This window comes from Pavona decussata, unplaced genomic scaffold, assembly GCF_977016875.1.
Source record: "Pavona decussata unplaced genomic scaffold, jaPavDecu1.1 SCAFFOLD_144, whole genome shotgun sequence".
Classification (NCBI taxonomy): Eukaryota; Metazoa; Cnidaria; class Anthozoa; order Scleractinia; family Agariciidae; genus Pavona; species Pavona decussata.
In genome coordinates, this window is record NW_028145557.1 from 1 (window position 1) to 17,287 (window position 17,287).

Below are 17,287 nucleotides of genomic sequence, written 5' to 3' on the forward strand. Positions count from 1 at the left end.
GGATAAACTGAAGACTTCATCTGCTATAAAAGTGCTCAATGGTAAAACCAGAGCTGTGAATAAAAGATGAACTTTTGGAGTTGGACTAGTTCAAACACATTTAATTGCTACTCGGAGTTTCATGCTTCTAGCGAAGCGATCATCAGGCAACTGACAACAATAACGGTTACATGAAAAGATATACAAATTTGAAAATAGGGAACAATGCTTGCTTGCGTGATGTGTCAAGATTCTATTGGGCGGTAAAACTTGGCCCAATGTAAAACGATCGAGTAAACGGTATTTAACAGAAACCTCTTAGAATATCTGCAAATCGATGTCAGTTCATTTCTATGATTGAGTGTTGACATTTCCGGTCTACAAATTATGAAATATTTCTCCCATAAGCAAAGATTACATTTTTTGTTGACATTTGAATACGATCTAGCTTGCTTCACTTTTCTCCATTTAATCTGATAATTGATTTTCTGTTCCTTGAGACTCCATATATACTTGCTTAGCTCTGTTACATATATATATTATTATATTATATACTATATTATATTATATATTATATTATATATTATTATATTATATACGAATGGTTATATTATATATTATTATATTATATACGAATGGTTACAGAATTTTAAAAGATGCACGCGCGCGCGCGTTTACTTAACTATTGTATCTAAGAATGTATTTTCTTCGGTGCCTGCAGGTAGACAAGAGTTCATTACCTTAAACAAGCGTAATGAACTCTTGTCTACCTGCAGGCACCGAAGAAAATACATTCTTAGATACAATAGTTAAGTAAACACGCGCGCGCGTGCATCTTTTAAAATTCTGTAACCATTCGTTTTAACGGTCAAATGTCACGCGTTCATATTGCTGATGTAGCCTTTAACGATACTTCAGTGTGTATGGAGATTAACTGAGGAGTGGATCAACCTTGCGTTGATCTACGAAACAAATTTGTATTATGATCCATATGTGCTCAAATTGAGTAGTCCAGCTACTTGTTATATATATATATTTATATATTTCGTTGAAGGTGTCCGCAATGTTGCCTAGCAACAGTGAAAAACAAAGTATGAATGACGTCAGACTGTCTGGCATCGTCTGGAACAAAATTTGCATACATCGGTAAAGTTTCCGTGCCGCATCAAATTTCAACTGCAATGTTCATCAATATTCACTGGATACAGAACTATCTCTCGAGATTCTTTTCCCTTTCTTCCAGAAATCTTTTTTGTGAAAGATTGCATTGAAGAAATAACACGTTTTGTCGCCGGGGTAAAATAATTTTCCGTGGGAAATAAATTCATCGAACACGACAGCGCTTCACGCACGTTGTTCATTTTGTCGCGTCAGAAATAGATTCTCAACCGCAAACTAGCCTGTGGAACCTCGAAAATACCATGTTCATCAAAATAGTTGCTATGTTCAGAAACCTTTAAATCCCCTCATTTAATGCTACAATACGAGTAAAGAGGGCTTTCCACCCAGCCCCAGCTTCGCGAGGTTTTGCGAGTCACTTATGTCTAGTATGTTTTTAATCACGTAGCGCCTTTGTCTTCTCTAATTCAGTGAAAGAGTGAAAAGCAACAATTCGTACAATTATCTCCATCGATCATTCATGTAAAGAGGAAAATCGAACTGCATAATACTTTCCATGCTTGTTTTCTGGTTGGTTGTTGTTATTCATCAATTGAAACACTTTCTCTTCAAATTGAGTACCCCTCAGTTAATTCTTAACTCTTTCATGTCGTAATTGTTAGGAATTTGATGGAAACCAGGACAGTGACACTGTTGTGAACAACAAACTGATTCCACCAATCACAACACGCTTCATACGGCTATTACCGACACAGTGGCACATTCATATCTCAATGAGGGTGGAGATCTATGGGTGCCAAGGTATAAATTTTGTTTGCAAACCAGAGCACTTTAAAGACGTTTTTAATGATAATGGTAATGTGTATTTGACATCCAATAGACCTCGCAAAAGGAGAGATCTAGCTCTACAAAAATAGCACGTGCTCCAAGGAGAGATTTCTGTCAATTGAGTAATAAGTGCCCCTCACTTTTTGGGAATACCTTATCAAGAGGAAACTAGAAATTATTTTAGCTTCTTACAGTAAAAAAAGTGTTTGTACCATGTCAGGCATCGAGTAAACGGAGTAAATATGAAGTCATGACCCTTTTTTGCCATTAGAACTTTAAATATACCTAGGGGTGGTTTATTCATTAATCTACGACTAAGATGTTGCACTTTCACTTGAAACAAATGCAGGTTGTATGGTACCTCTTGGCATGGATAGTTGGGCCATCCCTGATTCCCAGATAAGCGCATCCTCGCAGTATAGTCATAATGATAGTGCAAGAAACGGCAGGTTGCATTTTAAGGGATCTGGAAATTGGCAAGGGGGCTGGACATCTAAAACCAATGACTTAAACCAGTGGCTTCAGGTCGACCTTGACAGGTACACTACAGTGACGAAAATAGCTACGCAGGGAAAGTATATGAAGTATCAATGGGTTGTTGAATACAGGTTGCAGTACAGTGATGATGGCGCGATCTTTCAGTTCTATGAAGAGGCACATGGCGCGTCACCCAAGGTAAAGATATGCCGTTCTAATCACACTAGGCATTCAGTGTAATAATATATGTTTATGTCGCCAAATGGGAAATAATTGATTACAAAACTTATTTTTATTCCAGTAATTTAATTTTTTCCAGTAAAAGCACCTGAGCCACGTACTAACTTAACGCAGGGATAATCAGACATCTGCTAAATTGTACGTGGATGTTTGCGGAATCCAATTCTGCAGTGGGAAGAATTTCTGGCGGCCATAGTTATTTCCATATTGAAAAAGGACGTGGCCCTATTAACTGTCAAGGACGGAAGAATTTCTGGCGGCCATAGTTATTTCCATATTGAAAAAGGACGTGGCCCTATTAACTGTCAAGGACGGTGCCTCGTTTTGCTATAGTGCGCATACGTTCTGCGCAACTCGGAATGCTCCAAGAAAGTCGGATTTCTTTAAGGCGGTATCTGCTAAAACATAGATGTTTTTGCGCGGTTAATAATTACGGGGGGAAATCAGATGTTAGCAAGAGTTATTAGAATCCAAAACGAAAATTAGGAGTAACCCCGCATAATTAAGCTTCAATTTAGAAAATAAAATGCAATACATTGCTTTGTACTTTACAGCTTTTTAGCTTTTTTTTTCTTAATTATCTCCAAAAAAAAAAAAAAATGGGTGGTTCCCCCCCCCCCCCCCCTCTTTTTTTCTTGTTGGATTCGAATAGCTCTTGCTAAGATCTGCTTTTCCCACATAATCATCATAAACTGCGCAAAAATACTTCTGTATTAGTAGGCACCGTTCTTAAGCTTAAGTATATTCTGACATTCAGCAGCAACAACTAACCTTATAGTTCAGTGAGTTGAGTTGATCTGACACCTAATGAATAATTTGAGTATCAATAGGCTACACTTTTAGTGTTTAGTTATTAGATATAAAGCAATAAAATAGTATTATTGGGTTTTCCTCGAGCGTGACGGAAGTCTCAGAAAAATTATATGACTCTCCGAAGAAGAGGAATACTCCATAAAACTTCTAATCACTGAATTATGGAGAATCTTATGGCAAGAAAGGTCAATTTTTTTGGTCAAATTTATGATCTGTAATATCAAGTGCAAAGGCTGCGCTTGGTTAAAGTATAAAAAAAAAAAATCCCAGTTCAGCTTTTCCAAGTTTAAAGTTCCGTATTAACAGCTTTTTTTGGTCATTGTAGGTTTTTCCTGGAAATAAAGACAGTGACTCCGTAGCTTACAACAAAATTACACCTCAAATCACAGCACGTTACATTCGGATATTGCCAGTGGCGTGGCATGGATCCATATCGATGAGGATTGAGTTGTATGGTTGTTCAGGTACTGTATCCCTTGTTTCAGTTCTTGCTATTGGTGGTGATGATGATAAAGTAATGCCCCACTGCTTCAAGAGAGAAAACTTGGAAGATACAGCGGTTTCCAATTGAGTGTCGTAAAATCAAAACCAAAGTAATTACTCTGGCCAATCGCAACAGACGTAAACGACACAAGGAACCAATCAGAATTCGAAGTAAATACATGTTACTGGCGCTAAGCGCGGGGAAATGTGTGCGGCGAAAACACGATTGGTTTTGGTTTGGATTCCGATTGGTTGAGAAAGTGGCACGAGTTTTGTTAGCAATCACAGAGCGTAGTAATGCAAAACCAAAGCAAACGCAAAAGTACTTTTAGTCGGCACTAAATTGGAAACCGCTTTGATGACCTGAGACAAACGTGAGAGAAACAAACGCCTTTGACTTCTTTTGATATGTCTTGATAGCAGTTCATTTAAATAACCTTTGATTAACCTTTAACGTAAATTAAGTTGTTATTCGTCTTGTACGCGTGAAGGGTACCACCTGCTCAGGTGAAACAAGCATTTCACAACGCTTTTTACCCTTCCTTTAGTCTCTGTCAAAAGCGCTTGACCTTTGACTACACCTTTACCACCTTTCACACTATGTCAAAGGTTTGGTAGGCGGCCTTTACAACATTGACAAGGGTCAAGGGTCAGCAAAGAGTGATTGACAAAGGATATAAGACAAAATATATTCCAGCAGTGTAGGTAGTCATTTCCATTGCAAACACTTCAGTGACTTGGCTTACCCGTTCTTTTTTTTTTTCTTCGCACAGGCTTAAAAGGGAGCGACGGGGAGTAAAATTATTTAGGTTTCAAGTCGCGGCGGGCAGAACCGTCCGCCCGCCACCCCTCCCCCTCCCCCGCGGTATAGATAGGGCTAAGTCATTTTTTTCCTGTCTTTCGGCAAATGTAGGTTGCACTTCACCTCTTGGTATGGAAAACAGAGCCATCTCTGATGCTCAGATAAGCGCCTCATCACAGTTGGATGACGATCATGACGCACCACAGGGAAGGTTGCGTATAAAAGCTGACGGACACAAGAGTGGTGGATGGTCAGCTCTTCGAAATGACTTTAATCAATGGCTTCAGGTGGATCTTGGTAGTGATACCACAGTAACACGCGTGGCGACCCAGGGAAGGAACGGATATGAGCAGTGGGTCACCAAATACAGGCTACAATACAGCTACGCTGGAGGTGCCTTCAAGTTCTACAAGATGAGGGAAAATAGTTCTGCAAAGGTATTTCTTAAAAAAAAAGGAACTTTTAAACGATTTTATCATCAATGTTATTGCAAGATCTAAGAACAAACAGTAAAATCGGCTGGTGGCAGAATGCTGAAGTTTTTCACTGCTTCGTTTCCTGGACATCAGTTCTCACGCCCTCTCTTACTGTTCTTTCTGCTAAATGTAACTGGAGAAACTTAATCTAGACTAGCGAGACGGGCCAAGGGGAAAGTTCCAACCAGGTCATTCATTTCGAAACAACAAATAATAGATCGATGATACTCGAAAACTGAAAACAAGGATGTTACGGTGGAACTAATTAAAATAATCCATTGATTACGTTAATGCATACGGCTGCATGATAAAACTAAGTTCTTGATGGTTTAGGGAAGGAATCCAAAGTTCCGCAAATTGAATATTACAGAATGCTAAATCGGCGGAGAGCTTAAAAATAAATACCAAAGAAAAAAAAGTACTTAAATATCTGACTCGCAAAGTAAACTCTCGTTTAAATTTTACGAGAAAATAATTTGTTTTGAGTCATTGTAATAAGAAGACTACCATGAACCGTTTTAAAACCTATTAAGAACTAACTGCTTAAAGAGCACCAACACCACAAGCCTTAGAGAGGTTAAAAGAATTAGCGAAATATTATGAAACAGAAAGAAATAATGTATTCTTTTAAAAGCTTCCTCTGGTGCCTTCATCTCTAGTCCAAATTGTTATTAGGCTTGGTGAAAGCTAAGATAACAATTAAGTCATCTCGTTTCAACACCGATCTAATGAATGCTTTCTGTCTACTTTCAAAGAGCTGCATCCTCATAGGTTTCTTCTGCTTTCTTGCCTCATGCGTTTAGGTGTTTGATGGAAATGATGACAGCGATACCATTGTGATAAACAAGGTAAACCATCCAATCAAAGCACGCTTTGTGCGGCTGTCGCCGGTAGAGTGGCACAAACATATATCCATGAGGGTAGAGATCTACGGATGTCCAGGTATATTTCATGTTGTTAAAAAAAAAAAAACTGGATCATTGTATAATGCAATTTCAGGAATTTGATTGGCCATTATATAAGCCATTATATCATTCCCGAGAAATAGCGACCAGCAAACTGGTTGGCTGTGCTTTGAAAGGAAATCATCAAGATCTAGCAATATTTCTTGATTGTCTTTCATAAAACAATTGTTGCACTCACGCTTGTTGGATATCTATCATTTAATATTCAACGCGCCCTCGTGGAATAATTGTTAATGATACCAGCTTATTTTATACCATGCAATGCCACTTCGGGTCAGTTCAATTGTATGTCAGGCAAGTCTTATGACTATGTGTTTGTTACGTAATTAAGTACAATCTAGTAGTATTTCGTCCAAAAGTTTTGGCAGGTTTAAATAGGAATTTTCGCTTACCTCTTCAAAGCGTAAGCAGTAGGTCATCTAGTTTTGTTCGTCTCTTCAACGCTCGAAGGGCTCTCGGTCTAGTCCAGTTTTTTCTACAGTTCACCATGAATGTAAGTGTCGTTGTTCCGTCGAGCTATCAATTTACCGTTAGTTCACTTCGTAAGGTTTTGTTTGCTTGTATTTATTTTAGTTTTAACCGCTTCGCTTCATCGCAGTTTCTTCACCGCTTCATTTAGCAACAGTTTCTTCGTTTGTACTTCGTTCCTCTTATGTTTAATAAAGCCTGGTAACATTGTTCGAAATGCTGGAGTTTCTGATTACCGTTGTGGAACGGTGACACGGACGGATTTTATCTTCGTAGTCTTTTACGGCATAACAAACAACACAACTAAAAAGTACTTCTGACTTCTGAATGACCACACTGACTAAGCGTTCAGTTTCATTTTCTTATTCAGTGTTTGCAGGTTGCGTAGCACCACTTGGCATGGCAAGTGAAAGAATCGCCGACTCTCAAATCAGTGCTTCTACAATTCGAGAAACTGAAAGCTCCCCAAGGCTGGCGAGGCTAAATCTAAAGGCAGATGGTAGTAAAGGTGGAGGCTGGTCAGCTCTTAGAAATGATCTTAACCAATGGCTTCAGGTGGATCTTGGCATTTACACTACCATAACACGTGTGGCGACTCAAGGGAGGAATGATTTTAATGAATGGGTAACCAAGTACAAGTTACTGTACAGCGATGACGGAATAATGTTCGATGTTTACATGGAACGCGGAGCCGGCTTTCCGAAGGTACTTTTTAGTTAACAGTTTCGCCTTTTGCTTTAATAATAGAACACCAGCGATGAATGCACGGAGGTACAAGATTTCCCTTTTGTTCCTGAACTAAAATGCCGAACCTGGGAAAGATATGATCGTCTGCTAATCCAATGCCTCTTAACCCTTTAACCCCTAATATCAAAGAGCTAATATTCACCTTGGGTGATTATACGTATCCTTAATTCTCATGACCTCAGGGGATGAATAAGCATTGATGTCACATGGAGAAGTTTGGTGCTGATCACTGTTAGGGCTTAAAGGGTTAACCAACTATACACAGAATCGGATAGGAAACAAGTACACCTAAGAATATTGCCTGGCTTGATTTGAAAAAAAAAAAAAAACAAAAACAACAAGAAAAAAAAGTGGTTGTTGAGGATTCCTTCATTTTCTCTATACAGATACATTTTGGCGCGAAGATATGATTATGTTATCAATACATGTGTGTCTTCTACTATGTTAAAAAAAAATAATTTTTGAATAATATTGGAAGAAATAACTAACTGACCAACGTTTTCTTCGTATCGAAAGGTGTTTGATGGAAACCAGGACAGTGACACTGTTGTGTTCGGCAGACTGAGTCCTCCAATCACGACAAGGTTTATCCGACTGATGCCAGTACAATGGCAGAATCACATATCAATGAGAATAGAGCTCTATGGTTGTCCAGGTAATTTCAAATTATTTTGAAAAATTGCGAAAAAGAAAGTAGCTGACAAAGAAGCCGAAAATTGTTTGTTTTTTTTTTAGGTCAATTGGAATTCGCAAAATCTTGGCAATTATTGCCCCTCCTTAATCATACAATTCTGTTTTCGTAAAAGCTTCATGTAATTAGATAGTTAGATTACAAATTTGTATCAAACGGTCACCTATTTTGAATAATAGAAATTGAAAGGTTTTTTTTTTTTCAATGCCCTCTTCCTCATGGAGGTAGGTCAACCGTTCGTTCAAAAGAAAGAAATTACAAGTAAAAAATAAAGGAGTACCGACAAATAAACAAATGATACAACGAACGACCGGACGTACGGACAGATGGATGCATAGATAGATACATGCATAGCCAGATAAAAAAATCACTTCGACAATTAGTCTTTATTGCATTATCACAATTGCCGTTTCTTTCGTTGCAATCGTTGTAATCCTGTACTCCATCCCTAAACTATGGTCTCCGTAGAAATACAACACAGACACTAGCTACGCAAAATTTCCACAGATTTGTAGAGCACTATTATCTAACAGGCGGATCTCAACCGTTTAGGAAACGTGTTTACCATATTTTGTATTGGGAATTCATAACCTTATTGTGACCAACCTATAGCAGGAAATGCGAATAAAATGTAGCAAATGTAAAGTACCCTCTTCGTCCTTCAACACCACCATGACCATCGCCACCAGCAGCAGCAACATCAAGAATAACAACAGCTACAAGTAAAACAACTTGATAGACTTAACTGACTTCTCTCTGTCCTTCTTTTTTTCCTACAAATTTAACAGGATGCACAAAAGCACTTGGTATGGAGAATAAAGAAATTCTGGATTCTCAGATCAGTGCTTCTTCACAACTGGATGAAGACAATGTTGCAAGACTGGCGAGATTGAACTTAAAAGAGCATGGCAGTAAGCAAGGAGGTTGGTCAGCTCTTAACAATGACTTCAACCAATGGCTTCAGGTAGATCTTGGTAGCTTGACTAGAGTAACTCGTGTAGCGACTCAGGGGAAAAGCGGGAGTGATCAGTGGGTTTCCAGATACAGGCTGCAGTACAGTCATGATGGAGTGACCTTTAATTTTATGAAGATGACGGCAAACAGTTCTCCAATGGTAATTCTTTCCATTATCCTTTGCGTGCTTTATTCGCCCTAGCTTCATCCTAAGGGCCATTTCTTTAATTAACTAAACTTGAAACTTTAGGTGATAAGTCCGACAATAATCATTGAAAGAATAATTAACAATTATTCACCGAAGTGGAGGTGAATAGTGGTGGGTATCTAGGTAAATATCCACCACTTTTACTGACACACAAGATGAATAACTAAAGGACTAAAGGATTACCGAATCGAAAGCGAAAGTCATTTTGTTTATCTTCGGCTGCTCGTTGGTGAATAGTACTTTGCTAATGACCTTTGGGTTAACCAATCAGAACACGCGAAAAGCACTATTCGTTTGTGTGGTATATACTAATTAAGCATAATTTAGTTTATTTCTCGAGTTAAGCGGTTGTTTTAAAATTCATGACCGAGTCCAATAATTTACAAATTTGCCTAATGCTTTTGACATTTTACAAAAACTCTCGGACCAGCCTTCGCGGAGCTTACTCGAGAAATGTCTATATTTTACCATAGGTCTTTCCAAGAAGAAGAGAGAACTGTATACGACACACTCGCCTGCAGCTCATCTTCTTTTTGTTGTTGTTGTTGTTGTTGTTGTTGTTGTTGTTGATATTACGCATTTGACCTCATCTATTATAGCTGAACAAATGGAACCCCACAAGCTAAGTAAGAAACCAGATCTTGTAGATTTTTGGCATGAAACACCAATTCCTAATATATTTAAAACAGACCTGGTACTTTATATTCTTCAAGAATGAAACAAGTGAAATGCTTACTGGCTTTTTAATTGACTTTATCATTTTTAGGTATTTGATGGAAATAAAGACAGTGAGACCGTTGTATCCAATGTGCTGAGACCGCCTTTCACAGCACGATTTGTACGGATACTGCCAGTGGAATGGCATAACCGCATATCAATGAGGGTCGAGATCTACGGTTGTGCAGGTAATTTCCAAGGGATTTCTTATCAGTCTGAAAAATGGTATCTTAATAGGGAAATGGGTTTGACTGAGGCACCAAACTTAGGGATAGCATTCTGACGAAAAAAGATCCCTCGTGGGAAAAGTTCGAGCGCAAGGCACGTTCAGTTCAAAATCAAGTAAAACCTTGTAGGTTTTGTTAGCTTTTAAACTTGTTTTGAAGTAAAGGTGCCGATAACGAAAAGTGAACATCCCCAAGTGATGTTATGAATACCTCGACCCTTTTGCAGTTTGCAGGTGTGCATCAGAAACAGCACTACCGAAAGATGTTAAAAACGATTGTTAAGCGGAACTCGCACACAACACGAAATTAATCCTGGTGATGTAGTATATGATTCACGTTGAAGATTACCCTCTAGTTGCTTCCAACCACTGATTCAGAGAGTTTCAGTTGTTGAGAAACATCAGTGAAATGGAGCCAATAGACTTCATTCACCACTGCCTAAACATGATAATGATTTAAACTTGATAGGAACTTGACTTGTAAAAGGACTATAAATAAAAAAATTTGCCTGCAAATATAATTTTTGTGCCTTTTCCTGCCTTTGTTAGAAATTAATTGATTCGAGTGGTCCTGGGTCTTGGGGATGAAGTAATTGAGATAAGGTATACCCCCTTTGGGTGCTTGCATCAGTCATATGATCAATATGATCATACCATAGGCATTCGTCTCGGAAACGCGCTTTTGTTCGGGGCCATTATACGTGTAAGAATGGAAGGGAAAGGCATAAAGATACTCTGACGGTATCGGCCTTCAATTACCTTGATACATTGTAGTCTGGCCCATTCAGGCCAACCTAGACTACTCTACACAACCTCTTCATTTATCGGTTGACAGCATAGTCTCATTAATGTGACTCAGCATTGACAGGTGACGGTAAAAAAAAAATCATTCGCCTATTAGAATTTAAATTTTAGCAAGCTTACCATTAAAGGTTAACCACTGAGTTCCAACTGCCTTCAACAGTTGATGTCAAACCGGTAGAGCATCAAACTGAAAAGACGGAGGGAAAAGGTAACAGAGAAATATTCAATGTTCTTAAATGTAATTTGTGTCATCTCCTGTCTTCCGTCCCCTACTATAATAAATTCTTGCGACAAATGATACTAAAAGTTAGTACCAAAGGTGCTTGCTTAAAAAAATACTTTGGTCTATGCCTTTTTCTAATTTCCAGATTTCTGTTTTTAGCATCAAGGCGTAAGGTTAAATTTTATTTTACAATTTTTGTTTCCCTGGGACTCTTCATGCTCGGGTCGTCGTATCAGTACTCATGAGGAAACGCATAAGTCTACATGAAAATACTCAACATTATTATCATCGAAACTCGATGGAGAAACCGTGAGGCCGTGGCAGCACACCTTCTTTTCTCAGCGCACCCCTTTAAGATGCCCTCTAAAATATAATTATATCACACTCTTGACTTGTATATTTACTATCTTCAAAAGGTTTTAACATTTCAGTTGTGATCGGTCCCGTGTTGGTGTGCATTGTGGTAGCCGCCCTCCTATTGGCTGTATTCTTCTACTGGCGAAGGTGAGACTGACAGTGGGCAATGTGTAGTTTTCCATCTTGTCAATTTTAGTTCAGGCTGACTGCAGAGCTTCAGATTATGGCGGTTTTCTTAGCTTAAAGGATGTTCTTTCAAAAAGGTTTTCATGGTGGCGAAGTGGTAAGATGCCTTTGATCCAAAACGGATGTTAATTACATTGGCTACGTTCAATTGCTCTCCTCGCACTCCGTTACACATTCTTTAGCAGCTATAGTTAGGAACCGGGGCTAATTAACAATTATTCCACGAGCGCGCGTTGGGCGGAGTTGCATGGCGACAATCATCTGATATCCAACAAGCGTGAGTGGAACAATTGTTTCATCAAAACAATAAAAAAATATTGCTTGATCTTGCTGATTTCTTTCTGCAAGAACAACCAGAAGACAATTTATTGGTCATGCACCATTTCTCGGGCATGGTATAATGGCTGATATACCATGGCCGCTAAGCCAATCTAATCCCTGCAATTGCATTATACAGTGATTCAGTTTTTAATAATGTATGTTATGTCTTCTCCTTAGTACAATGATTTTACTTATTTAATGCTCTAGTTTTGTAGAGAATTGTTAACCAATAATGTCCCTTAAAGCCTTTTTCTTTAAAACTTACTTTGATAATAAATAGAGGAACGTAGCAACAACATTGAAAAAAAATTTAATATGATCACTATTTTTACAGTAATGTTTAAGAACTACTGACATTATTGATAAGAGTTTAACAGCTGCTTATAAATTGTACGTTTTTGGTTAAAGACACGTCAAAACTAAAAGAGAGAAAGATAATCGCAGAAGGAAATTAATGCTCTTGAAGCTGGTATTGATAAGGATTAATGACAAATTTAAGCAAAGACAGTGAAGATGAAGTATGTTAGATGGAATTTTAACTAAACGATTGTCTGTATTCTTATAGGATAAGAGCAAAAAAGGCTGCGAACATAAAGACAGTCACGTATCGGAGGTTAGTTATATTTCATTATCACGTGCCGCTTTTTAGCAATTGATATATTTTGTTTGATCAACTGTTCTTTATAGTTCATTTGATGAGTTCATTATTTCATTTATACATGTGAAGAAGAATTTAACTAAGCATGGATATTTGGAAATAAAATTATTTCATATCTTCAGCCTTGTAAATGAATGATATATGTATTTTTATCAGTCAGTGACACAGGCATAGTTGAAAGAAGGAAATTCGAGTTCTCCCAACAGGATTTGAATCTATAGTCGATCTTACTAGTTTCGGATGTTCTACCGCTGAGCTACCAATCTCGCACCAAGAGTCCTCAGGATCTTTGGCCAGCGGTTAGTCGCCAGGAGAGACTCTGGGGAACTAGAATTTTTATTACCGCAGGATTTCTGCGATAAAACAATGTAAGCCTTTACGAGGCAGCCAATCAAAAAATTGAAATAAAATTCCAGTTTCCCAGAGTCTCTCCTGGCAACTAACTGCTGACCAAAGAACCCGAGGACTCTGGGTACGAGATTGCTGATCTTCTGAAAGCTAAGGCCATTATACTACAATCAAGGACAAAAGGCCTGGGACAAATTGATGTCTTCGTAAGCACGCGAAAGGAATACGGTGCCAAGCACGTAAAAAATATCCTTTCTTCAGCTCCCACTCCTATGCAATGTTGACCCCATGTAAGAATAAATGCCTTGTGTACTTCAAAATTGTATTGGGGGAGGGGGTCGAGCAGGAGGGAGGGTACTTGGGAGTAAAATGCGTTGGACTATAGTTAGGTGAATTCGCAGTTAAGGACAGCGCATACTGATGTTACTGCGCATACGTTCTGCGCATCTTGAGATATTCGGATTTCAGTGCTTACAGTGCGCCATACGGTTCTTTGGATTTTACTCTTTTTAGAATAATTGTTGCTTAATTATTTCTACAAAATGCGTGGCAGTTTTCTTTTTGGATTTCAATAGCCCTTGCTAAGATCTCCTTTCCCCGCAAAGTCATAAACTACACAAGAATACTTCTTTATTATTAGGCACCGTCCTTAATAGCATACGTTGTAAGATTTGTCCCAATATCTTGTGTTCTTCATTGGAGATTCATGTGATACTGCAAAGATTGAAATGTGGATGAGTGCACTATGTGAAGAAAATGTGATATTATGTTTTCAGTCTGGCCAAAGAACGAATTTTCCTATAAATGATCCTGTTTTACTGATACTTCAAACTAATACTAACAGACGAGGTTTGGAAAGAGAAAGAGAAAACCTGAAACTCTTTTAATAGTTGAAAATTGTACAAGTAAAACAAACAAAAATTGAAAGAGGTCAACACTAAAATTTGTAAGGTCTTCAAGTTTTCTCGAAACCTTTGATGTAGTCTTTTGGATATTACCTTTTTGAGTCCTTTAAGAAACGTAGAAAGTTGCCGTATTGGAAAGAAGGTCTTTGATATAAAATCCAATGACATGGAATTGAATTTTTTCTTGTTTGCTTTTCAGGGAAAACAACGAATCGCCCGATGGGATGGAAAATACTCTCATTGACCGGTAAATGACTAACTTTCTCTTTTGTATGTTGTACAACAAAATGTAAACGCCTTCTTCTACCAAATGTCGCGATCTTCCGCTTTTTAATCTAAGGGATGCTTTAACATTTGAAATGTTTTTAATAACGATGTGGAAATTATTTCTTATAGTTATCAATCCGGGAAACATAACGGGAGATAAAGTATCGCTTCTTTTTGCTTTTTAATTTCCTGTGCGCCCCCGTTTTGATTTCTATAGCGTCAAATGCTCCCCGGTGTTTGCTATGTGGAACAACAGAAGTTCACCAATTCTAAAATAACTTAAAGGGGAAGTATCATGGCGTTTTTCATATCTTTTGTTAAAAATGATTAAATATGACCTTCAATCAGCTGCCAAATAATTCTAGAATGACGAGAGGAAATAAATCAACTCAATTCTTAAAAGGAACAACTCGTGATCTGATCTGTTCTAGTGCATTTTGGTAACAAATGTGAGAGCTTGAAAAACGTTAGCCTAGCATTTTTCAAGTTTCAATCCATCCCGACCTTCTCTGTCTCTGGCCAGAGGCACTAATCGACAGTTTTATTGCACTGGGATGATAATTTATAACAAACTTGACAATTATTTCGTTGTTTCTGATGACAGACGAACATATTTGGCTTTTGAAATGACAGCAGATTTGCGTGATACTTCCCGTTTACATGTGTAAAATCCGGTTGGTACCACCCTACATATTATTGATCTATTAAAAAAATATATAAAAAAAAAAAAAAACCAAAATAACAGATACACAAAACTTAATTTGAAGAGTCCTTGAAAACTTTTTTTCTTAGTACAAAGGGATTCGAAATGCTATCCCTCTCTCCCCGAAAGGATGCTGGTCGCTCCTCACATTTCATCCCTCAGACTTTATTTCGATAAACAAGTGGAAAGATTTTAAAAATAGACGAGAAAAGTGAGAATTACCTGCGGATAATACAGTGCTACTCACTTTGAAAACTGGCCATGTTGCTAGCGTGGTCGCGTCGATACTGTAGTGGTTATGACGTGGGTACGATTCCTGCTCGCGACAACATGTTTTTCTTTCCATGTGAGGTGTGTGTAGAGAGTATTGTTGCACAGTTTTAGACTGTGAAATATTCATTTCTTTCAACTTATCATTTCGAAGCAAAAAGAAAAAAAATCAATCGTTTCTTCCACATCTATTTGAGAGCCAGATTGCAACAGTTGCGTCACATGTAACCGGAGGCTTAACATTCACAATCTGTCTCTGTTTTTTGTTTTTGTTTTAAAAGCACATCAGACCCTCCTTTCGGGACTCTATATCAAATCGCCCACTGAATTCTCAGAATGCCAAATCTTCAAAGCTCTCATAGCGCTTTACATTTTGAATACGCAACCACTGTATTACAAGTTAGCGAAAAAAATAGTGTAAAAGTGCCAATTTTTTTTCTATTGACAGGGTGGAGCTTCTGAGCACAGATTCTCAGGATAATTAGGCAGAGATGAAGAGCATTATTTTCTGCCAGTGATCGTGTCATAAATTTCTTATATTAATGCAATAATACCAATAAAGTAACAATAGAAAACAGTAGCCCTGCATAAACAACATTGCTTAATCCTATTTAGGCTGGGGTTTGAACCCACCTAGCCTGTGTACCAGTCGTTTCCATTTCATTCAAGCCAAGCGGGGCAAGCACGAAAGACGCGCGAGGGCATTGGGCAAAAAGAAGCAAAAAGGTTGGTGCGGGGGAAGAGGGATTTCTTTCCTTCCCCGCCCTTCCCCTTCTCCCCGCTTCTACTTTTTTTAGAAACGGAAACGACTGCAACGCAGGATAGTACCCGCCTTTTGTAGCCTCAAGACCAGGAAAGCTGTGCAATGAAACCTTGATCTGTTATGTTGGATTTCGCGATTTTTCTAAAACCTCAGGAAATCGTTCAAATCGACTAAAATAATAGTAAAAAACAACAAAGAAATGCTATCAAAAATGCTTTGTAAAGGAAACGATTATTCAATGAAAAATTAAATGTGATTAAACATTGTGATTAAACGAAGTTTGGTGAGGTCTGCCTAATTAAATATTAATTAAAAAAAAAAAAAGAAAGGATGGATATCAAAACTGAGCGTGGGTACTTTGTGCTCCTGTCCCCTGTCCCCCTCCCCGCAAGCCAAGTTAAATAGGGTTGAGCACTTTTCAAGGAGGGCTCACTTCAAATATCGATCGATTTTCCTTCCACGTATAACAAAATATAAAATGCCTAGATTAAAGGGGCAGTGTCACCTATATTTAGTGTCGCTATGAATTGCCAAAAAACGTTTTCGTTTCAATGGTATCGTTAAAAATAATGGTTGGTTTTGTTAACAACAATTTTACTAGAGCACAGAAACTACTACTAATTATGTTTGGCTGCGGATGGCTAAGATGGGAGCGGATTGCAACTTGGACGATTTGGACAATTTTTTCAAGTTCTTCATGTGTATTTTAGAGAGGTCGTTACAATTGATTATGGTTTATTCTTCCTACGAGAAAAACCTTGATATTTTGTTCCCCTCGTTGTAAGAGTAATTTCATGTTACAAAACAGGTTCTTTGTAAAATATTTGAGCAGTTTTCACCAAAATACGACAAAATCGCCGTGACAGTGCCTCTTTAACTAAAGTAGAAACTGGATGAAATAAAAGAAACGTAATGAAAGTACGTGGTTATAAACAAGCAGCTGTAATCACGAAGGAACCCTTTGGAATTTTATATTTAACAATTATTTCAAGAGAGCGCGTTGTTTATGGGATATGAGATGATAGGTACTACCCAACGAGGCGTGTGACGCCGAGTTGGCTATAATCATCTCATATCCAACAAGTATGATTGGAAAAATTGCTTTATTAAAAACCATCAAGAAATATTGCTAGATCTTTTAATGGTCCCTTTTTATAGGGCATGGTATAATTGCTCATATACCATGTCTGCTAAGCCAATCAAACTCCAGGAATTGCATTAAGGGGGGATTCTACCTAAATTTGAATGAAATTTGAAGAAGTTTTAAGAAGGGGTAGAAGAAAGAAAAT

General features: G+C 38.0%; 1 protein-coding gene across 1 annotated transcript; it reads left to right on the forward strand.

Moving 5' to 3' along the window:
• Nucleotides 1-1,760: 1,760 nt before the first annotated feature.
• Nucleotides 1,761-16,291, forward strand: LOC146466376 (uncharacterized; the record flags this gene model as incomplete). The annotated part of the gene is made up of 14 exons (XM_085127422.1): nucleotides 1,761-1,899; nucleotides 2,276-2,601; nucleotides 3,782-3,920; nucleotides 4,853-5,178; nucleotides 6,021-6,159; nucleotides 7,021-7,355; nucleotides 7,914-8,052; nucleotides 8,877-9,202; nucleotides 10,017-10,155; nucleotides 11,158-11,205; nucleotides 11,637-11,724; nucleotides 12,650-12,697; nucleotides 14,195-14,242; nucleotides 15,684-16,291. Coding segments are annotated over 14 exons (2,277 nt in total), but the record flags the coding sequence as incomplete, so codon positions are not given.
• Between the last annotated feature and the right edge of the window lie 996 nt (nucleotides 16,292-17,287).